This window comes from Anas acuta, chromosome 2 (genome assembly GCF_963932015.1).
Source record: "Anas acuta chromosome 2, bAnaAcu1.1, whole genome shotgun sequence".
NCBI classification, from domain to species: Eukaryota; Metazoa; Chordata; class Aves; order Anseriformes; family Anatidae; genus Anas; species Anas acuta.
In genome coordinates, this window is record NC_088980.1 from 561,125 (window position 1) to 584,532 (window position 23,408).

At 59.0% G+C, this 23,408-nt stretch overlaps 1 protein-coding gene across 2 annotated transcripts in view; it reads right to left on the reverse strand.

The window, feature by feature from the left end:
• The window catches only part of AGAP3 (ArfGAP with GTPase domain, ankyrin repeat and PH domain 3), a 116,394-nt gene extending 95,716 nt beyond the window's left edge, over positions 1 to 20,678 (reverse strand). Inside the window, exon 1 of one of the 2 annotated variants that reach the window (XM_068673041.1) lies at positions 20,220 to 20,678. In XM_068673041.1, coding sequence (XP_068529142.1) covers positions 20,220 to 20,496 — 277 coding nt within the window. In that variant the 5' untranslated portion in view covers positions 20,497 to 20,678. The remainder of the gene's footprint in view (positions 1 to 20,219) is intronic. The other variant, XM_068673042.1, reaches the window with a different exon arrangement.
• Positions 20,679 to 23,408: the final 2,730 nt, after the last annotated feature.

Consider the following 23,408-nt stretch of genomic DNA (forward strand, 5'->3'; position numbering starts at 1 on the left):
CCGGGGACAACGTGCCCTCCTGCACCAGCAGCACCAGCAGCCACCTGCCTGCCTCGCCGCCTGGGTTTCTCCAGGCTTTGGCACTTTACATACTCCTTATTAATTCATTTGCAATTCTTTTTTTTTTTTTTTTCGCCCAGCAATTGATACCAGTGCTCAGAGTGAACAACAGATCTCTGCACAATCCCGTGGAAACCTAGCTGCTCTGATATAAGTTTTATTTACAAGTAAATGCTGAGCCCGTAATTCTTAATCCATCTTGCACTTCATATTGACCTTAACTCCCTCTAATCTCTTTATCAGAAGGCCACTCCGTCCTACATCAAACATCGTAAAGCAGTATAAACAAGTTATTTAAACATTAGCACCTGTACCTAATCACTCTGCTCGAGAGTTGTTATCAGCGTTATGGAAAGCAGATCCCATCGAAGCGCGTTACCCGGCACTCATTTCCCTCCCTTAATTCCTCATTAATTCTGATCTGCGTCAGCTCCTCCGCTGCTCGCGGGGGTCGATACCAGGCTGTTGCAGACCCCCCAGCCAGCCCCTTACCCCTCCAGAGGCTGCCAGCGTGGTTCCTTGGGAGCGACCAGAGGGCTCCTCGGAAACTCCTCCAGCACTCGCGGGTGCCAGTTACCTGAAGCTGGCAGTTTTAAGGCACTAATTCTGGCAGTGCTGCTTGACCCTGACGGTGTCTCATCTCCCCAGGCACAGTGCAGAAATGCTGCTGCCGTACTGACACCAGCAGCCCTTCCACCTCCATCCCGTTGTGTCGCAGTCCCGTAGCCACAGCACGTCCTGCCACAGCCAACGATTCCCTCCTGCCATTAACCAAGCTGGACGTAGAGCGCTACTTGTGTACCTTCCTCCTCCGTTAGCTCATTTTTAGTCTTGGCATACATTCAGTAATATCAGCTTTTTCTCTATCAGTGAGTAATTATATATAACAAATCTTCTTGTTCAGTTGTGCCCCCTCTTTTGTGTGCCAGGCTGCATTTCGAAACAGTGCATCCTTCTTCATTAACCGCGGGGCTTGGGAGTCCTGGGCACAAACAAGACATTCTTCAGAAACCTGTAATTATCGCTTGCGTTTTCTATTTATATTTTTTCCCCTAAATACTTTGGCCCATTCAACTTTGTGACAACAGCCCTACTAAAACAAACAGTGAGGGCTGAGCCTCACAGATACTGTCACCAGACAAAGCGGCACGTCGCCGCTCAGCCTCACTGCGAGAACGCAGCAAAGGCAGCGCCTGGGGGGGTCTCATGAGAGCGGGGCCCAGGGGGACAATCCCCTCCCCTCACCCTGCTGGTTGTGCTGCTGCTGCTGCAGCCCAGGGCACGGCTGGTTTCTGGCCCACCAGCACCCCAGGTCCTTCCCCTCAGGGCTGCTCTCCATCCCTTCCCCACCCAGCCGGGATTTGGGCTTGGGATTGCCCCAGCCCAGCTGCAGGACCTTGCCCTTGGCCTTGTTGAACCCCCCCAAGGCTGGCACAGGCCCACCTCTCAGCCTGCCCAGGTCCCTCCGGATGGCATTGTCACCTCTGATATCATCAGCAAACTTGCTGGGGGTGCCCCAATCTCACCGTCACCAGAGATGTTGAATAGTGCCAGTCCCAATTCCAAGCCCTGGGGAACACCACTGGTCACTGACCTCCACCTGGACATTGAGGCATTGACCACAACCCTTGGAGTGCGACCACCCAGCCAATTCCCTACCCTCCGAGTGCTCCACCCATCAAATCCAAGTCTCTCCAATTCTGAGGATATCCTAACTTGGGAGTGCGCTGCCTGACATTGCTCAAGGCCACGTCACCGATCAGAGCACCACGATGCCATCTCACGAGCACCAGGCAGACACAGTGATGGTTCACACTTCCACCCGACCTCTTCATGTGTCTTCTGGGGCAGCTGGTTTCCTTTCTGTGCTGGGGACAAGGTGGGGACGAGCAGCACTGAGTCACCAGGGATGGAGACACCGGGGAACAAGCACAACCACAGCCCCACGAGCACAACGCCTCCGCCGGCACGGGGCAGGTCTCGGAGGGCACAAGGATGCTCAGGCCCTGGAGGAGAGGCTGAGGGAACATGGCTCAGCCCACACGGGAGCTGGGCTCTGGGGAGCAGGACGCAGCCCCCAGCACCCGCCCTGGGTCATCAGTATGGATGGAGCCCTGAGCAGGCAGCGGGACAGGCACCGTGCCAAACCCCGGGGGCTGCCCCATGGCCACAGCGAGCGGTGCCTCCAGGGCTGCATCCCCTCCACTCCCTGCATCTGCCCACGGCCACCCCGCTGCTTCCCAGCACTACACACAACACCAGCGTGCACAATGGCTCTGTGCTGCCTGGAAAGCTTCCTACAAGCTCAGGAGCTGCCTGAACCGGTGCTGAAGTGCTCAGGAAAGGTAAGGCTGGATCCTCGGGCTGGTCACCTCCCTTCCCCTTACTGAAGCAGTCAGGGCAAGCACACGCAATTACAACGTTTGCTCCATCTTTAAAGGTCTTTTACGTCCAACATCTCCCCGGCCAAACCACAAATCCTCGCTGAGCCAGCGAGCTGCACTGCGGGCCCTGGTGCCGGCAGGACAACGCCCAGGGCAGGGAGCGGGTTGTGTGGGTGCCGCGTGCCGGCCCCGCTCAGCCCCGTGCGCCTCGTCGTGCCGGGCAGCGGGCACAGCAGGGCACAACGGGGCAGCTCAGCTGTGCGGGACCTGGCTGCCTTCCTGGGGAAAAGGAGGCAGCTGTGCAGCTCTTCATGATGGGAGAATCCCAGCTCTCAGAACAGAGCCACGGCAGCACCTCCCCAGCCGCAGGTCCCGCGGCACGGCACGGCACGGCACGGCACGGCACGGCGCAGCAAACAGGAAACGCGGCCCCGGAGCCGCAGGGAGCACCCAGCTGGCTGGAGCAGCTTCCGATGCAGAATGAGTTCAGTCAGGCTCAGATAAAGGACGGCGGCGCACAGAGCCTGGCCGGGGGGGCAGAGCAGCACACCCCAGCTCTGCGGCAGCACCGGAGCACGCTACCCGCAGCTCGGGGGGAGGAAAGAGCTAGAACAGGAACCGGGCAGGCAGGCGGGCACTGAAAGAAGGGAAAAAAAATAAAAAAAAATCAAAGCAGCTCCAAAGCGTTAGCCAGGATCGTGAAAACAAAGAGAGAGCATTGTGAAGGGACCTTAAAACGCCAAGCAAGCGGGTGGCAGAACAGTGGGTGAAATCCGGCAAGGATCAGTGCAAAGTGGCGCACCTGGAGAAAAATAATTCTCCTCTTACATACACGGGAACCAGCCCCAGCCTCTTGTTAGCGCTCAGGAATGAATTCTTGAGGTTATCCTAAATAACTCTGAAAGCATCAGTTTGCTGTTCAGCAGCGATCAAAAAGCAAACAGAGCATTAGCAATTACTGAGAAAGGAACAGAACAACACAGGGAACATTGTGAAGCTCTCGCACAGAGCCAGGGCGTGCCGGCAGCTTGAATGCTGTGTACCACTCTCGTGTCAGCCCTCACCTTCCCTGTCTCTTTTGACCCAGATCTCAAAAAAAGATACGAGAGAACTAGAAAAGGTACCGAGAAGGGCAGGAGATGATCAAAAGGATGGCACAGCTTCTGTGCAAGGAGCCCGAACAAGATGACGGGGGGGGCGAACGAAGTCTACGATGCCGGGAGAAGAAAGCAGAAGGCCAAAAGGGAACAATTTGTTCGCTGCTTCTTCCAAACACAATCTAGGGGACATCAAATCCATCAGGAGGCAGCTTCCAAACAGAACGAGATCTCTTTGTATAAGGCATCGCTAACTGCAAAATGGCTCATTGAGGGCTGAGCCAACACTCAGCCGACACGCACTCAAACCCAAGGAGGCCGATTCAAGGCAGGGAGCCCAGCTCCAGGCCACCAAAATCCTGAGATGCTGCTTTGGGCCAGGAAGGCTGTGCCCGACCCTGGCTCCCCCTGAGTGCCCACAGCCCCGGGGCTTTACGCCAGCCTCTTGGAGCGCCCGGCAGAGAGCGGTGGCAGTGGCACAGAGCACACCTCGCCCTGCACGGAGCTGCTGGCCGGAGCCGTGTGTGGGGCTGTGGGACAGTCATCGCAGCAAGCCACCATCGGGGCCCCCAGACTTTGCCCAACTCCCTCTCCAAGCTGAGTTTTTCCACGCTTGCTCTCTGCACCAGGCTGGTATTTTTAGAAGTTTCAGCAAAAGCAGTTCAGACGTTTCCAAAAATGAGGTTAGGAAAGAATCAGGTAGCTTTGCCAAAGCTGTACATTTTTCCATCTTTCACTCAGTAATTTGAAGAGCAGATCGACCTCTGCAGCTTAGAGCTGGAACCGAGCGGCTGGCACGGGGTCACCCTCGGTTCAGAGCCGGCTGCTGTCCGTGCGCACCCAAAGCTGGGGGGGACCCGGCCCCTCCTCAGGGTGCTGCTCACCCCTCAGCTCCTGCTGTGGGGATGCACCCAGACCCCCGCTCCCCAGCACAACTGCACCGGGACGGGGCTGCGGAGCAGTTTCCATCCTGAGCTGCTAAATGGCTTCCTCGCTGACAGCTTCAAAAAAAATAATTAAGCAGAAATACAAAGGTGCTTTTGATTTCAGCACTTCTCAATCTTTGAGTGCCTGATTTATAATTTTATCGCTGTTGCCTGAGTTTATTTTAATGCAATCAGTTGTTACACGCACAGCAAAGCTTTTCAGCTGAAATCGAGGACTTCTATTGAATCCTGCGTATTGTCACCGACAACAGATGATAAAGACAGCAGAAATCATCTCTGTGCCATTTAATTGCACTTCCTGCACGGCACAGGTTAGAGAAACCCAGTCAATAAATTCACTATCAAAATTATCTCTTGTAACGGAGCTGGAGCAGGTATTTTTTTCTGCACAGAAACACCAGGCTTCGGTTTGAGGCCTTGCAAGTACTTGCTACATCTCTAGCAACGTTGCTCCAATGGTTAGATTCTCTCCCTGGAAAAAATCACTATTTTAAAGCTGAATCCATGTAGCTGAGCTCTGCCTTCAGCACCTAAATGAAAGGGATTCGTTTAGATAAGGTTTGTGCTTTGCTACTGCTGTTTTCCCCAGGCTTTAAATTTCTCTGTGGTTCCTTTTGTACCTGTTCACATTTTTAAATAATGTCAAAATAATTATAGACATTAAAACTGCACAGAGTACCTGGTGATGGTCTTGTCAAACCCATGAAAGAAGTTTACTCTCCCCTCCCCACGTGTTGATAAGCTGCAGCTCATTTACCAGCCTGCTCAGCGGGGTCCCACAGGGTTTCTGCCAGGCGAAGGACTGGGAGCTTGCACAATCCACGCGCGGCCAAACCCAAACGCAGCGGCTGCTCCACTAAGTGACCTATCGTTTGATGCAATGTGAGGAGGAGCTGGAAGCCAGCACTATTTGTTGAGAAGCTTTCTTACATTGCATGATGCATGTAACACTGCAGCTTTACAAATGCTGTGGCTCCCAAGAAAGGCAGTGACGGTACAACCATGCACAAACCCCTCGAGGCACTGAGAGCTTCCACAGCAGCTGCACTTCCTACATCCGTGCGTGATGTCTCTGCCCGAAAGGAGCAAGCCCCAGAAGGGACCCCTCGCGCTGCCCTCCCACCAAGACGTGCCCAGTGTCAGCAGGGTGCTCTGGCTTCGGCTGCAGCCCCGGCAGGGGACTCTCACCCCGTTCTGCCCATGGGACACAAGCTCTGGGCACCCAGAGGTGCTCCTGGCAGAGTCCTCCTGGCCACGGCAGGGCTCCCTGACCGCCCTTCCCACCCGAAGCACCCATACTGCTGCGTAGGGGCTGCCCCGTGCCTCCCCCCGCAGCGTAAGGGAGCAGGACACGCTGCACCTCGGAGGAGCGGTCGTGGAAACGAGGTGCAGGCGGGGGGGGGCTGCAGTTGCAGAGCACTGAATGAAACGCTCCCATCCCCAGCCTCACGTCTTAATCACAAGATCGCTCCATTTCCATGGAAACGGCAGAATTAGAGACTGAGGTTTAATGACAATTACCGACGGAACTGCTGAACCCGACAGCGCGCCCGCCCGGAGCACGGGGCTGCACGCCGACCCCCCTGCCAGCCCCTCGCCCTGCGCCCGCTCACACACGGGATGGAAGCTCCTGGCTGCCGGTGGCTGAACCCGGGCTTTGCTCATGATTTATAGGATCTGTGCTGAGCAAGGCTCCACCACTCGGGCTGTAGGCAGAGGCCCTGCCACCGCTGTGAGTCACGGCGAGGTTCCCGCTGGCTCCAGGCACCAACACCAGCAGCAGGCAGCACACCAGGCTCACGGCTCACCCCTGGCACAGCAAAGCACTGCGATTCTTATGGTCAACACAAAGCACAACGAGCGGCTCGGAGCCCCGGCACTAATTACTGTCGCTACCAGGGGTTGCCCAGCACCAGCACGGGGACAGGCTGGCAGGCGCAGGGAGGTGGCAGAAGGCTGGCTCTGCGGTGCTCTCCCTCCCCCTGGTCCCTACGCCCTCGCCCCGGGGCCGAAATTGCAGTCAGCCGAGCCCTGATGACATGTCACCACCCGGAGCAGGCAGCCGGTGGGTAACAAATGCTAATGGCAGCACCATTTGCCGCTCCGACTAAATTTAGCATGCTATCTGCTGCCCTGCCCATGCCTGGAAGGCGCAGGGAATCTGGCCAGCAGCCAGGCTCCTGCCGTTATAACCACATTCCTCCAGCCCTGCCTGCTGCGCCAGGACAGCGCCGTCCCCATCTCCAGCCGGGTGGCTTCTCACCCTGCCATACAGCACGGGGCTGGGCACAGGCAGCACCATGTCCTGCAGCCACAGAGCCACACAGGCACCTCTGTCCTCGTGCTGGGCTGAAACACAGTGCTTACAGCCGATCCACCCCAAAAAACAGGCACGCCTGCAGCCAGAGCCTCCTGCAGCGCTCTGTGGGCACCTCCCCAGGGCACAGCCACGCAGCCTCCAGCCCGAGGCTGCCTGCAGGGATGGGTACAGGCAGGGGACAGCCCTTCAGACGCCAGGCCTGTGCCTGCTGCTCCATGCACCGAGCCCTGAGCACCCCAAAGCTGCAGCCAGGCACCCCCCTGTCACCGTGCAGGCCTGCCCTGCCCCACGGAGCTGTGCCACTGGCGTGGGGCAGACACACCATGGGGACACGCACCCGGACCGGGCCCACCCCGTGGGATCCCTCCATGCCCACGCTGCTGCCCCCACCCCTCACAGCTCCTCACGCCTCCCTGTCCCCACAGCCTCGGCCACGGGGCTGTCACATCGGCCACGGGGCTGTCACACCGGCCACGGGGCTGTCACGCAGCCCGGCCGGGGCTGCCCTGCCTGTGGGGCCGGCGGCAGGAGCTGCCGTGGTTCATCCCGGCAGCCGTGAGTCAGGCTGAGGCAGCGAGGCTGTGGGAGGCTGCGGGCTGAGTCACCGAGCCCAGCACTGAGTCACAGCAGGCAACGGAGCCCCCGGGGACGGACGGGTGCTGCTGGATCAGCCCCGCTGCCCATGGCTCCCCGGGGACCTGGGTGGCAGGGCTGACCCAGCGGGGACGCGGCAGGAGGTCCCCACACCGCCGCGGTGCTTTGGGGACAGCCAACAGCAGGCACCGGGCCGGCCTCCTAAGAATTCAAATTCAGCGAAATCTCATTAACCACACGTTTATTTTAGTGTGCCACCTAAATCCGGCACCCTCCGCTGGGCTTTGGGGCTGGCAGAATGAGCTCAAGGAGAAGAGGGGGACACGGGGCTGCCGCGAGCACTGCGGGGTCGGTGCTCCAGCGGGGCCCCGGGGACTGGGCACAGGGCAGCCGGGACAACTGGGAGAGGAGCGAAATGGGCCTGAGGCTGTGGAAGGAAAGAGATGGCAGCAGAGGACAGGACATCAGTCCCTGCCATGGCCCGTTACTGCAGCCCCCACCAGCACACAAAGCAGGGTGGTCCCAGCCCGCTCCTACCAACACCAGGGGGGCTCCCCCTGCCCCCAGCAGCACGGCCGTGCTGGGTGGGTGCCGGAGCCCTGGTCCAGGCTGGGATTGTGCAGCTGCAATGGCAACACACAGCAGCAAACCCTGAACCCACGTGGATGCCTGCGCTGCCAGTCCCAACCAACCCAGCCGGGCTCTTAAACCATGCGGCCGAGCAGGAGGAGCAGGAGCTGCTGAAAGCTCCACGGGCACCCTGCCCCGGGGAGCACACCGGGCACAGAATGAACATCAAGCACTGCCTGCCAGCCTGAGGTGTGGCACCTGCGTGGTGTGCATTCGGATGGGTGAGGACGGAAAGCCCACCGGGCTGGAAATCAGCGGGGGCTCACAGATCCGTGCTCACGCTGCTGCAGCCTCAATCAGCAGCAGCTCAGCAGCGCCGTGCACACCTTGCAGCATGCAGGCTCACCTGCCTCCCCGTGCAGCAGTGGGAAATGAAAACACTGGTCTGAGGGGGAAAAAAAACTTACATGAATTAAACAGGGGTTTTCATTCTGGGTTTGGGGGTGGTGTGTTTGTTTGTGTGCTTGCTTTTGTCATAATGCATCACGAGAAAGACCAACCGTCTGCAGAAAAAACAAAGGAAACAATTTGGCTGAAGACATAACCTAGCTGAGAGGCCAGTAACACACAAATACAAAAAGAAGTAAGAAAGGAGAGAAGAGGAGGAAACAGATGTCAATATGATCTTGAGTACAGGAAGTATAAAAAATTGGTATAGGAAGCCGAAAACTTTGGTGAAAAGAAGTCTTTGACAATGCTAAGTACAACAGGAAGCAGCTTTGCAAACTGCAGCACCACCACACAAATGCTGCAGGACGGATACAGCAAAAAATAGCTGCAGCAGAGACCAGAGAGCAGATCTGGTCCGTAAGCACTGCACGGCTATCATTAAAAAAGCAGAATGACATCTTCATAACATACAGAGACAAATGCAAAAGTCCCAAGCCATTAGCAAAATACACACACACACATATAAAGGACAATGTTTAAACAACAGAGCTGTAAAAGACACGAGCAACTTGTAATGGTTTTAGGAGAGAGTTCACAGAGAACTCTTTCCTGCTCATGCTGTTTTTTAACACGTTTGGAAATATATGAAATAAATTTTAATAAATTTGGAAATATGGAAGATATTCAGGACTGGCTGAAACAGAATGAAGCTCCCTTAGCATACAGAAAACACAGCACAGACTTCCCAAGTAACTGTATGCTACCTGGCTTGAAACTGACCTCCTATAAAGCAAGGGGGAGGATTAAATGGAACTGATATTTTTAAACCAAAATTCAAGTTATAGATCTGATTTCATTCTCAAAGGTGTTGAATGTAGCTGATAAAGGCAACTCTGTCTAAATTTTCACAGAGGTGTGAGTGATGGCCATGCGATACTCTTATTGTAAGCCAACACTGAGCAAAGTCACTGATGTCAAACACAGTAGGAGCTGGCTAAATAACCCCAGAACACGCCCGTGCAGAGCCTTCTGCTGCCAGGTAAGGGGATATCTCCGGAGGCTCTGCAGGAACCCCAGTGACCAGGGGAAGCTCCACACAGCTGGGAAAAACCAAACCATGAGCATCGAGGGTGCACGAGGTGGCCAAGGGAAGAAGCACCAGGACAGCCTGCTCCAGGGGTCCCCACACGGACACCGAGCACCCCCAAGGAGGCTCAGCACCCAGCCCAGCTCAGTGCTCCCAGCTCCGTGTTTGGGGCAGAGCGACCCCCGGGTGGGCCGGGAAGCTGCTGGGTGCAATCCTTGTCCCTCATGGGGCCGGGATGGCCGAACAGGAGCAGCACACGCTGCGAACAGCCCGGCTGTGCCCTAGGCTGCGTTGGGAGCACGGCTGCTGTGCCAAGGGAGCGTAACACTTCACCCAGCACCAGTGTGGGACTCCCCAGTTCAACGGGATGCTGAAATACCTGCGAGGGTCCCACCGATGGCTACCAGCAGTTCCACAAGGCCAGAGAGGAGCAAAGCTGCCCGAGGGATCAGCGGAAGGACGCAGTCAAACCCTGCTCAGCAAGCAGGCAGCGTGACAAGGAGCAAGGGCCCCACACCAGAGATTTGGACTGGAGAGACGAGGTACTGGAAAAAAACCCTCACCACCATGGGACAGCACCTGTCAGAGATGTGCTGCGAGGAATTTCCCTCCTGCAATGTCCTCCAGACAGCAGCCTGTGATAGCTTGGCTTTGAAGGAGCTGCAGCAACACATCTATGATACCACAAACGAACTGGAAGCAGACCCGATGCCATTCAGGCCTTTCCCTATGCGATGCAATAACTACAAGTAAAACCATGGTCAAAAACCAGCTGGTTGATGCTGTAACTTGGAGAACCACAAATGCCCTGTGTTACCCTGCAAGCAGAGCCCGTTCAGCTACAGCAGCTTTCTGTACAGCCAGTGCAAGGTATTGTGACCAGGGAGAACCAGCCATCCTGTCCCATCCCATCCCATCCCGTCCCATCCCATCCCGTCCCGTCCCCGTGGGATGGTTGCTTAAATCCTAGGAGAGCTTCAAAGGCCAGAGCAGATGAGCAGTTCATCATTAGCCCTCACCCCAGTGCTAAAGCCAAAGAGCTAAACAGACCTCAGATAGGAACAGTCAATAGAGAGAAGACCTGGATTTACAGCACGTGTACCCGCAGTGGAGTCAGGTAACTGTACTGCCTACAGGCTCGTTTTTGTACTTTGCTGTGTGAGGGTGCAGAACTATTTGGAGGTTTTTCAGCACCAACTGGACAACGCTCTCATCAGGCTGCTCCGGTGGCAGTGCCAACCCAGCCCTGCTCAGACGTTGCACTTGAGACCTCCCAAAGTCACTCCCAGCTGAGAGGCTCTGTGGTTTTGCACCTTGACGTTTCCAAGACCAAGCTGTGTGTGCCTGGGGAAGGTTTCACCCCAAGCACCGCAGCTGAGCAGCAGGGCACCGGTGCAAACGCTACGGGCTCACAGCGCACAGTAACTCCCACCCAACAGACTCACCAGTGGCAAACTCCATGTTAAAAAACCAAACAAGCAAAGCCCTGACTGAGCTCCACGTTTAGGTATTTTCTCCTCACAAGAGACACACACTTCGGCCTCACCCCTCAGCCTCCCACAACCACAACTTCCTCGTGCCCTTCAGTCCCGCTCACCAAATGTCTCGCCCCCACGCCACTGCACAGCCCTCCCTCAAAGCAAGGAGTACCGAGCAGGAGGGGGTTGGACAAGTTCTTCCACCCCCGTTTCCGATGTGCACCGGGCCACGTGCCATGTTTGTGCTCTAATTTTACCCCAGACTTCATTTCCATGTCTTGTAGGCTACCGAAACATCCACCAAGTCCTCCAGAGACCGTCAGGAGGAGCCCAGCAGGTTCGTACAGTGCACAGGAGGGAGGACAGCAAACAACCCGGCCTGCACCACGGCAGCTGTTACTGAGCTCCACAGGCAGGATCTTAATGGAAGCAAATCTTCAAGGAAGAAAAAAAAAAAAAAAAAGATTACAGAAAGCTGGCAGGTCCTCAAAGCAATGACGCTAATGGAACAAACAGAAATCGTCCCAGTGCAAAGGAATGTAAGTGTGGTAAGAGACCAATTTGGCTCGCTCACATGAGCTCCTTATTGGTCTCAGACACAGGGAAGCGTGCATGGGGAAAGTGGAAATTAGGTCAGATTAATAAGGATAAAATAGAAAAGGGTGGCATCAGCACCACTGGCTGAACTCAAAATAGCTATGCAAAGAGACAACCAGAAACAAACAGCAAAGAGAAGGTTCAATTCCTATGTACATCAGTGAAAAAAACTGCAAAAGTGTGAAAAAGATTGATTGGCTACGTGGTAGGCAGGAAAAACAACTGAGAGATGTCACTGGCACTGAGAACAGAGCGTTTTATGCCTCTTTGTGTGAGTCTTCACTACAAACAGCAAAGCAGTGTCCAGCAACGAGCAGCCAAAGCCATGGCTAAGCTTTCAAAAACAAAAAAAAAGAAAAAAAAAAGCAATGTCAGATTTTGATTAACTTGACCCTGAACTGCTTAATTGTCTGAAGCAACCCCAAATCTGCTCAAGCTGATGGGAAAGCAGCTACACTGAAAACGCTAAGCAGTAGTGCCCACCTATAAAAATGAGCAAACTGAGAAGCCAAAAACTCACAGAAACAAAAAATGACAACAACCTGTAAGTCTCTAGAGGACAAGGCAAACACTAGTACCCGTGGATTTATCAGGACGAGTTGTGTGTACCCAGCGGCAGCTCCTCCTGCAGCACACCAGCACACCTCCGGCGCAGCAGGGCAGCAGGTGCTGGTGCCGTACACTGAGTGATGCTTCGGACTGCTTCACGTGGTGCTTTCAGAATTAATTTAAGGAAGGATAAACCCATTACAGGCTGCGAACAATACTGATTAGATAACCACACTGAGGATATTTATCAGGGATAACCATACAAATTGCAGTGAGCACCAACCTGCAGTGGCCAGGTTTCTCCTAGGCTCAGCTCTTTTCAGCGCTCTTATTAACAAACAAGCTCCTGAGGAAATGTGCTCCCTGAAACTGCAGGTGACACGAAAGTACGAGGGACTTTGCAACCCTAACTGGCTTTGTCAAACTGGAGAAACTGCCTGAATAGGATTAAATCCCAAGGGGATGTTTGCAAGGGCCTACCCTTCTGCAGGATTAGTTGGGAACAGGAGAGAGCGGCCGGCAGCAGCCTCCCAAAGGGGTCTGGGGTCACCCTGCACCACGGCCCTACAGCAGCCAGCACGGGAACGGGGCGGGCAGGAGCAGCCCTGCCTCCAGCCCCGGGCACCCCAAGGGGACGGGATCCTGCGGGGAGAGCTGGGGGCACGACACCAGCAGGGGACCAGGAAGCACCACGCACAAGGACCCGGAGTTACTGAGCCTGCAGGAGGTTCTGCTGCGGTTTTTAGACACAGACGATGCTGCTGCGGAGAGGACGGGGACGCTCTGCTCCTCTTGTGCTCAGCAAGTGGAAAAGGTTCGCTTGGAACAGGCTGTGGAAACGGCCACTGAACACTGGAAGGGATTCCCAGGAAGGCTTCAGATATGCTGCCACTGAGCTGGACAAGCCTTGGTCAGGAAGGCCGGACCTTCCCTGTCACCTCCTCTGTTCAACGGGATTAATGAGAGCTCTAACGAACCCCAGCTTTGCTCCCTCTTCCCCCAAGCCCTCGGGCTCGATGAGCATCACCCCAATCCTGCCGGCCAGGGAAGGACACAGCTCAGACACTGCGACGGGGAGCAGAGGCCGTGTCCCTGTCCCTGCACCCCTCTGGGTGACACCGGCGGCATCTCGAGACGCAGCCTCTGCCACCCGGCCCCGCAGCCCCCAGGCTGCACCAGTTACAGCGGCACCCGTCCCCCAAACCCATTTCTAACAAAATCGTCACTCATCCGCGTTCAGTCACAGGCCGCTGCCCAGCTGCTTCCTCACCCCTGCCTCCCGCAGGCCGAGCCTCCCTTCCAGGCCCTCCTCTGGTGCCGCATGAGCCTCGAGCTGCTGCCTGCACCCCCGCACAGCCTGCGGCTCCTTCCCTCGCTGCTGCTGCAGCCTCTGCCCCCCCAAACCACGGCAGCGATCTCCATTCCCAGCTGCTGAATGCCAGGCAAACACCTCTCTGTTCTCTCCCATTCCTGCTTCGTGTTTGAGAAGAGCTCTCTGTAAACAGGCTGAAATCTGCTTCATTATCCTCTCAAATTGCTCCTTGGAGCTCTCCCGTGGCTCCGCACCCTCCGGAGGCACCAACCCCAGCCCAGCTCCGCCACCCACCCTGAGCCCCCCACAGCACAGCCTGCGCCCCTCTGCCACCCCTCAAAGCTCCGGAGCTCCGTGCGCGGCTCCCTTTGTTCTGCATTTCCACCGCAGGAGGAACCGGACTCAGACTCTGAGGTGTGAACGTAATGGGGGAAAAAGTGCCAAAAGCAGCAGAATCCCACCTGAGCGCCCCAAACAGAAGTGGCACGGAGCCCCCAGCCCCCCCTGTGCCAGGACAGCCCCACAACCAGCCTGCAGCCAGGCAGCCAGCAGCGGAGCTCCTGCTGCCTGAGAGGATTTCGGATTTCGTCACCAGGCAGCTGACACGGGGAGATACCACACGTAGCCTCGGGCAAGAGCTTCCCGAGCGGCTCACGCCCAGCAGAGGTTGCAGTGCTGTGATGCAGCCCCACGGCAGCACGCCTCCGAGGATGGGGGAGCGTCCCAGCAAGGCCCCCGGCCCCCCGTTCTCTTCTCCCTCCTGGCCCTCCTGTCCCACGCTGCCCGAGGTGCCCGGTTATTTTTTCGCCTTCCCGCCTTGGCAGGCTCCTTGCTGAGCGCTCCTCCACCAGCTCCAAAAATCCACCTGGATACACACACCCACGGCTCCAGCACTGCCAGCGAACACCCAGAGCATCGCAGCAAGAGGAAGAGGAGGAGGCAGTAAGCAGACCCTTTCCATTTTCTTGCAGGGCAGTGTAAGCAGAAATAAGGCAGATGTGGTTTGTTCGCTCCGTGCAGCTGCCACACGGCAGGCTCTGACCCACGAAGTCCTGGAGGCAGATTTGCAAAATCAGACACCAAGTAGGAGGGTGGGATCACGGACAGGAGGAGGATTTCTTCGTCTGTGATCCTGTGATTCCCAGCAAGGGGTGCCGCAGGAAGCGTGACGGTGCCAGTCAGGGCCAAAAGCTCCATCCGTGGGCAAGCTGCGGGATCACTGCTCGCTGACCAGCCTGTGAAAACTAACCCCATGCGAATTTCTCCTCCTGGGGCCTCACCAGGCAGGGCATTTTTACGACCACTGCTGTCTCTGGAGAGAAGCAGACCTGACCTACCACAGACACACACTGCTCACCACTACTTACCATGAGTGAAGTGTTTTGGAGGTCCTCACTTCTGCCCGGAGGCCTCAAAGGGTGTAAAGCCCTCTGGCTCCCCTTTAGCTGCCAAAAAGCCATCAGTAAGCTTTGCTGAATCCTGCTCTCAAGCCCATAGGATCCAAGAAGACCCACAGATGTAGGGCCTGGCTTCACCCCACCAGATGAAGATCTAAGCTGGGAAGATCTCAGCTTTTCCTCTTCCTGTGCACTGAGTAGAAAAAGAAAGGCATCCCCAGGTAGTAACTCATGGCCGTATCTCTCCGGGTCTCTCCTCGGACTGGAGGGGCTGACATTGGGGAAAATTGTTTAGCCAGTGTTATCACTTCAGTTTGTACTGAGACATCCAAAATTTTTGCAGAAAACAGACAAAAGCCACACAGAAACCCTGCCCAGCTCAGAATGACCTGGGGAGGTCTGTCGAAGCATGAAGCCTGTGGACAGGCACTGGTTCTGGTGCTCTTCACTGGGTATTTGATTCGTGCTGCTGCCCCGGTCAGCCCATTCCATCAGCAGACCTTCGCTGCACGCCGCCCGGCTGTCACCAGCTCCAAAATCAGCAAAACTCAGCAAAGTCAGGTCCTTTTTGCTTTCCCACCCATCGCTGACTGCGCGTCGCCACCTCCTCATCTGTGCCCACGCCGGTGCTCCCGCAGTCACGCCGGGAGCCCAGGGAACTGAAACCTGACCCAGTCAAAGCAAACCAGAGCGTGGCTTCCAGCCGGGCAGTGCCCTGACCCCGCAGCATGGATGGGAATGCCAGCAGAAGGGAGGGAGGCGAGGCAGGGCAAGACGAGCCACATCACCCCGTCCAGCAGCCACCACGCTGCTGGGCTGAAGGGATTGTGGAAGTGCAGCCACAGCCGTCTCCTCTGACGCTCCCACATCCCAACCTGGCTCCTTTCCTGCGGCACACCTCCACACCCGCATCGTTTTGTCTAGCCACAACATCGGTTCCCAACCCCTTGGCACCGGAGACCTCTTCCTGCACCGTGACATCCGCAGCTCCATCCTGCTCAGCCTTCACAGACCGTCCTGCTGCTGCTGCTCCATCATCCACCCATCTCAGCGCCAGGCAAGCTCTTTTTCCATTCTGCTGCCTCTCCTGCCTGTCCCCATTTCGGAGCTGTCCCTGAGGTCAGAGCCGTTGCGCTGCCCGTCCACACACAGCATCTGCCAAGCACCCTCACAGATGGCTGGGCCAGGGCGCAAAGCCCCGTTCAGGGGGCGGGGGCCTCTGTCCAAGCGTGCCAGAGCCGTGCCTGGCTGCTCCCCACGAAGAGCCCCGGCGGGGTCTGCTGGGGGACCTGGCCCTGCGCTGAGCCCCCAGCTCCTGCCCTGCACCCGCGGCTCCAGCAGGACCTGAGCAGGCTCCGTCCTTCCACCGCCACCCCCGCCACCATTCCTTGTGGTTTCCAAAGCGCTGGGAATTCACAGGCACACACACACACACAGGACAATTCTGCAGAGGTCGTGGAATTGGCAGGAAAACGCCGGCTCAGCAGAACTCTCTCCTTCCCCAAGGGTGTAATTTACTCCAGGCTGATTCAGCGGCGTGCGGCCACGCCGGTGCATGGCAGCTCGGGGCTCGGGGGGCAGCAGGGCTCCGGCCAGCCCCACGGCCAGCTCCTGCCTCCATCCTGAACATCAGAGCATTGGGAAGCCGCTCCAAAAGATGCTGGAGAAGGATTCTGAACAGAGCTGTGGAACTTCTGCAGGACTGACTACGATGACAAAGTTCAGACAGTTCAAGTCATCAGGAAAAAAGGGACAGGAAAGTGTCTTCATCAGCTGGTCCCCGCGGCTTTCAGCACACACACAAACTTGTACAAAAGGACTATTTGCTCTTAGAAGGACGCACACAGAAACCCAGGGGCTCGGAGATGCCCACTGAGCAGCAGCTGCTAATTACTGGCAGCACGGTGGCTAATAATGCAGAAAAAACCCTACAGGAACAGGCCCTGACGCTGGAACCTACCTCAAGACGCACCTTAACATGTGCCTCACGTTTACCTGACTGGGAAGAAGCCAAACCCTGGGTACGAGGGGTTGACAGGCAGTGCCCAGCAGCCCGTCCTGGTGGCACAGCCGGTAACTGGGGCACTGCGAGCCCAGCACCAGCTCTGGCTGCCCGGCCAACGCCAGCCACAGAGCACAGCTCACTCTGCTGCCAGCCCGAGGGCTTTTTCCATCAGGTAACTCCTCCAGAGGGGGAACAGCACAAAAACGTAGCAGGGAGCTTTCCAAATTAATCCCTCGATTGGTGTTGGGGACGGAGAGCTTCTTGCCCCCGCCTCCCAGCCCCTCAGCCCTCTCACCACGGCTGGCAGCCTCCCCCGAGCTCGTCCAGAAGAGCTGAGCCTCCAGAGGGCTGCAAGACATACACGTGAAGATAGGAAAAAAGTCCTCGTGGTTTGACAGAAGCTCTGCACAAGCACCTCACCTACTTCTGCTCTATCTTCTGTCTCCTCCCTCCTTGGCTTCACCACTTGGTGCACGCTGACCACCTCTGAGCAGCCGCCCTGCTGCCCCAGCACTGACCTCCTTGCTCCTCCGTCCTCGCCGCCTCCTCCCACCATCCTGCCCCGTCCTGCCCCCGCCTGCTGCCAGCTCTCCCTGCAGGGCTGGCTGTGTCCTGCCCCCCAGTAACAGGCAGAGGCCACATTTGCTGCAAGCAGGGGCTGCACCAACCTCTCTCCCCAAGCTGCACATCATTCTGCTTTAAGCACACGCAGGAACCTTCTGTAGAGCTCCACAGCTTGCAGCAGTCTCCGAAATTTGGCAGAGCAGCCTGGGATGAGGGAGACGTTTTTTTTTTTGCTAGCCCCCTGAAAATCTGTCCAAACGCGGCGGTTGGGAAGTGCCGAGCCCCCCCCGGGTCCCCTGTGATTCAGCCAGCGCTGGGAAGGTGCCAGAGCCCCTCGCGCTCCCCAGCCCCGCACCCAGCAGCCTCCGCTCGCACCGCAGCCTCCGCGCCGAAGCTCGAGCTACGGAGAGACCAAAATACAGCTCGGTTCCCCCTCCCTCCCACAGCGACAGCCTTAACAACATCTCAGCTCGCGTCCCAGGAGACGCCGCACCGGCAGGCAGCCACCAGCTCCTCCTGCGCTCCATTTTCGCCACTGTCACCAGCCCCAAACCCCTCTCGTTCCTCCTCGGCAGAAGCCAGCCCGCCCCCCGAGCGCAGGGCAGCCCTCCCGGCTCCACAGCCAGCCACCACCACCTTCGTGTCGCCTCCTTTCAGCAGCGCTGCCTGCAGGAGCCGCAAAGCCAGGGTGGCTCTGCACGACAGCTCCTGCTAACGCATTTCCCCCTCCTGCCAGCCGGCGTTGCTCGGAGGAGCAGCGGCTGCACCGGGGCCTGCCCAGCCTCCCGGGCACGCTGCCGCTGCCCAACCGGCCTCCGTCCTTTGCATTTTATTTTTAAAACTGAAGGAACTGCCTGCAGGAAAGGGTCTGCTAAGGGAACACGGACAAGTTCTGCTGTGTCCAGCACTCAGCACAGGAAGCAGGATTTCAGATTTCACTTGCAACTTAAACAGCACAAGCACAACAGCAGCAATCTGAAGGATTCTGAGCACAGAATCTGATCAAGAAGGACAGACACCCAGACCCCTCCTGCAGCCGTGTGTGTATCACGCCCAGAGCACACAGTTTAGAACAAGATCTCATCCCGGGCTGCCAAGATGCTTCGAGAAACGATAACTTATCTGCAGCAAAACCCTTCCAGTGCCTCACTGCCCCACCGTCACCTCGGTCCCTGACACTCAGGAACGTACCGCATGTAACTGCCCTATCGCAGCGTGTTTGCACCGGGCTCGCTCTTTAATCCGGTGCCTAACAGGAAAGCAGCGATGCAGCAGGATAAGGAAATGGCCTGCGGGACTCCTGCTCCAACAAAACAGAAGCTGGAAAGAAAGGAGCGATGGGGCCGGGAGGGACGGGGGGCACAGGGTGGTTCTGGGCAGGGGGCAGGCACAGCGCCAGGAGCAGCCCGGCTGTCCCCAGCGCAGCCCTGCACGATGCAGGAGGCAGCACCGGGACCTGCAGCCCCTCGCCCCTTGCTGGGGGGTTAACCCAGCTGCCCTCCCCCAAGGAAGCACCGGCCCTTCCCAGCTGCACGTGAAGGAATTCTGAATTCTGTTTTCGCACCTCCCTGCCAGCAGCAGCAGGAGGGGAGTTGCTAAGAGACGCACCTGAACGGCCTCGTGCTCAGTGCCGGCTCACAACTGCTCCGTCCTGCAGGACACGGCGCAGGGCGGCAGCAGGTGGGCACCGAACCCTGCGAGGGGCTGCAGCACAGGGAGGCCGGGCGGGGGGACACGAGGAGCCCCCGGGGCCGTGCAGAGGGGCTCTGCGCAGTGCCCAGCTCTCACACAGCCACCTTTAGCGTGGGTCGGGGCTGTCCCATGGCACCGGGAGCACAAACAGGACCAGGCACCGTAACCGTGCTCCCACAGCCCTGCCACCCCGACAGGCACTGGGGGTGGCTGTGAGAGCCCAAAGGAAGGTGGCACGATGGCCCCGAGGTGACGGCCCCGAGGCAGGGCCACCGCAGCCCCCCCAGCTGTGGGTGGCTGCAGCCCCGCACCCCCCCAGGCCCTGGAGCTAATCCCCTCCCTGCTCATCTCCCTGAATGCCATGAATGTAATAAATTCTGTGGCAGGGATCCTCACGGAGCAGCCCCAGCCATGAAGCCCCCTCCCTTTATCGGCTCTCCATTTCCTCCATCCCATCTCTCCGGACGCCCTTTGTTCTGGCCCCGCACGGCACAGACGGGCCCTGTGCTGCTGCTGCCCCTGTGATCCCCCCCCAGGCCGCAGCCGCAGCCCCCCTGCCCCCCGTCCCCCCCGTGCCGCAGGAGGCGCCCCCCGGGCTGAGCGCGGCCCAGGCCCCGCCGCAGCTCCCGGTGCCCACCCGGCCCCGCGGCCCCCTCCCGGGGCAGGCACCGGGAAGCCCCCCGGGCCCCACCGAGCCCCACACACGGCTCCGACCCTGCCCCGGTTCTGCCCGGGGCCCTGCAGTGGAACCGGGGGCGTTCGGAGCCCCCCCCCCCTGCAGCCACCGCCTCCCCCCGCCCCCCGCATCTCCATCGATCGCCCCCCGATGCCGGCAGCCGCGGGCCCCCCCCCCCGCTCCCCGCTCCCCGCTCCCCGCTCCCCGGGGCGGGGGCCGGCGCCGAGGCCGCTCCGCGCCCCGCAGGCCCCGCGCCCGCCCCCGCGGCCCCGCAGTGCCGGGGGCGGCCGCGGGCGCTGCGGCGGGGCCCGGCCCGGCCCGGCCCGGGGGGGGGGCGGCACCGGCAGCAGGTGCAGCGGGGACAAAGGGCGGCGCGGCGGGGCCCGGTGCGGCGCGGCCCGGCCCGGTTCGGCCCGGTGCGGCCCGGTGCCGCCGCTCACCCTCGATGGAGATGACGTGCTCGCGGATCTGGCTCTGCAGCGCCAGGTCCTCCACGCGCTCGATGAGGTCGTAGATGGCGTAGATGTTGGGGTGCACCGACTCGAAGCGCCCGATCTCGGCGCGGATGGCGGCCGAGTTGGACAGCCCGAACTGCGGCGGCGGCGGCCCCCCCGCCTGCGGGCCCGACGGGCCGGGCACCGGCACCGGCACCGGGCCGCCCGGAGCCGCCAGGCTCTGCTGCTGCGGGCTCTGCCCGGGCCCGCCCTGGAAGTTCATGGCGGCGGCGGGGAGGGGAGGGCAGGGCAGGGACGGGGGGCTCCGGGGCCGCTCAGCGCTGCGGGGCCGCCGGGAGCCGCTGCATGGCCGCGCTGGGCGGGCGGTGCCGGCGCTGCGGCTCGGCCGCCCCCGCCGCTCGCTGCGCTCCGCTCCCCGCCGCCGCCGGCCGCGTCTGCGCCGCCCCCGGACCGCCCCCCCCCAGCGTCACCGAGGCCGGCCCCGGGGCGGGACGGGGCGGGAGGGGGGGGCTACCGGGGGGGGGGGGCGGTGTCGGTGGCCCCCTCCTGCTCGGTGACCCCCCCCGGCTCGGTGTCCCCCCCCCCGGCTCGGTGTCCGGTGCCCACCCGGTGCCGCCCCCCCCGCTCCCACCCGTTTTGCCCCCCAGGCCCTGCCCCGCGCCCCCCGCACGCCCCCGGCCCCGCTTCGCCCCCCCGCTGGGTTCGGGGTCACCCCTCCCGGGACCGGGGGTCGGTGCCCGGTGGCCCCCCCCGGCTGCTGCCCGGTGGCCGCGGGTCCCTCACGGGTGCCGCTCTCTGCTCCGTGCCCGGACACCGCGGGTGGATGCCCCACGGCACCGGCACGGGGGTGCGGGGAGCCCGGTACCGGGGCTGGGGGCTGTGAGCAGAGCCCCAGGGCACAGCCAGCCCCGGCTGCTGCAAAGGGACCCGCTGTCCCCCTGCACCCATGGGTCCCCCATGGAGCAGATCTCCACGCTGCAGCCCCCCCATGGGTGGAGGAGCCCCCGGTGGAGCAGGTGGCTGTGGCCTGGAGGAGGCTGCGGCCCATGGAGAGCCCCCGCAGGAGCAGGCCCCGGGCCGCAGCTGCAGCCATGGAGAGGAGCCCACGGGGAGCAGGGGGCTGGGGGGAGCTGCCCCCACCCTTGGGTGCCCGTGCTGGAGCAGTTTGGGACTGGGGGATGGACCCCGTGGGATGGAGCCGTGTGGGAGCAGTGCTTGAGGAGCTGCTGGGGCAAGAGGGAGCACAACCCGCACCAGGCCAAGCAGGGCTCAGCGGAGTGAAAGCACTGGTCAAAATGCTGAGAAACAAAGAAATTGGGGTCATGAGCCCTGGCTGGTGAAGTGTGATTCAGGAGGCAAAGCACCAGGGAAGGGTGGCCCGAGAGAGCCCAACCCAGAGCGGTTCCTTCTCCCATCGCATCAAGAGCCACGGCCCCCAGGGGCCATCCAGAGCCCACCCGGGGGTATTGGGGCAGGGGCTGGGGCACAGAGGACAGGCGGGGGGCTCAGGGGGGCTCTGGGGACCGGGGGCAGGCTGGGCACAGCCGTGCGGGGGTCACTGGTGCAGCCCCAGCAGGCTGGGGCATCCCTCAGCCCATTTTGGGGCAGAGGGGCAGGGGTAGGGGGGCAGCACCCAGTCGTGTGATGGGGAGGAAGGGATGGCAAAGCCAAATGAGCTGGGTGCTTGGATGATGCTCCTGGGGGGGTCAGAGCAGAGAAACGGGGGGCCATGAGGAGGAGGAGGAGGAAGAGGAGGAGGAGGATGGCCATGACAACGTCAGGGAGTAGAAAAACTTCTCCAGGCTCAGGAAACCTTGCGGGATGCGAACAGCTGGGTGCTGGGTACATGCCCATGGGACAGCCACCTCCTGCCCTCTTTGTCTCCCTCTTTTGGCCTGTGAGGGTTCCTCCGGAGCTCACCCACGGAACCCAGCGCTGGCTGGGGCTGGGGGCACCTCCGGGCCCCTCTGGTCCCAGCCCTGCTCCAGCAGCACCTGGAGCAGGGTCAGGTCCAGGCTGCTCCTGGGATGGAGCCCCCGGCACCTCCCTGTGCCAAGGCTCCGGACCCACACGGGACAGGAGTGCATCCTGCCCACCCCCACAGCCAGCACCATAAACAGTTATTTTTAAAAAAAACAAAGCACTTTTATAAGCATCTTGTTGAAAGCTTTCAGAAATTCCACGTTGGTTGTACTGATTGGATCAGCCCCACCTGTACGCGTGTTTACACTTCCAAAGACCTCTTGGTGGATCTGAGTCCCCAGCTCCCTCTACAAAAGCCACGCTGACTCTTCCCTAATTTGTCACATTTAACCACATCTACTCCTATTCTTTGTTATATTTGCTATGGATTTATTTGGTACAGAAGTTAGCCATAGTGCCATGCAGTTCCCAGGCCATGCCCACAGCCCTTTTGAAGATGTTTTTATTTATTTTTATTTTTATTTTTATTTTTATTTTTATTTTTATTTTTATTTTTATTTTTATTTTTATTTTTTATTTGTATTGTTTTTATTTTTATTTTTGTTTTTTATTCGTATTGTTTTTATTTTAATTTTAATTTTTATTTTTTTATTATTATTATTTGTGTCTTCCTATTCCTATTGCTGTTGGTAGCAGGCAGAGGCACTGAGCAGCCTCCTCCCTCGTCTGAGCACCTCCGGAGGGCCACAGGGTGCCGCGGCCCCCACCAGCCCCTCTCAGAGGAGCGATTTTCTGCAGGTCCCTGGGTGCACTGACCACAAGGAATGGCCTCATGCCCAGTGCCACCACCAGAGATGACGATGTCCAAAGCCGCTCTCTGGGACCGTCCCCGGGTGTCCCACGTCCCGCAGTGCCAGCAGTGGGCTGCAGCCCCCGGGTGCTGCCGAGCCCCGTGCACGGTGCTGCACTGCACGGCTCCAGGGAAGCAGCGACCTTCCCATCACATCGGCAGGGCCAGTGCAGCCCGGGGAGCTCCTGGGGGTCCGTGCGGAGGTTCTGGTGTTTCCCTGAGGCAGCAGGTTCAGTCTTCGTTTATAAATACGTGTAGATATGTGTGCACCCATGCCTCTGTTTCAATGTTTTCCTTTTCATTCCTGGAGAAGGGACAAGAGAAAAAGAGAACAAAACCCATTACTTTCTTCTTTCCTCCTTACATTTATGCACTGACCATGAACCTTACCGCCGCAGAAT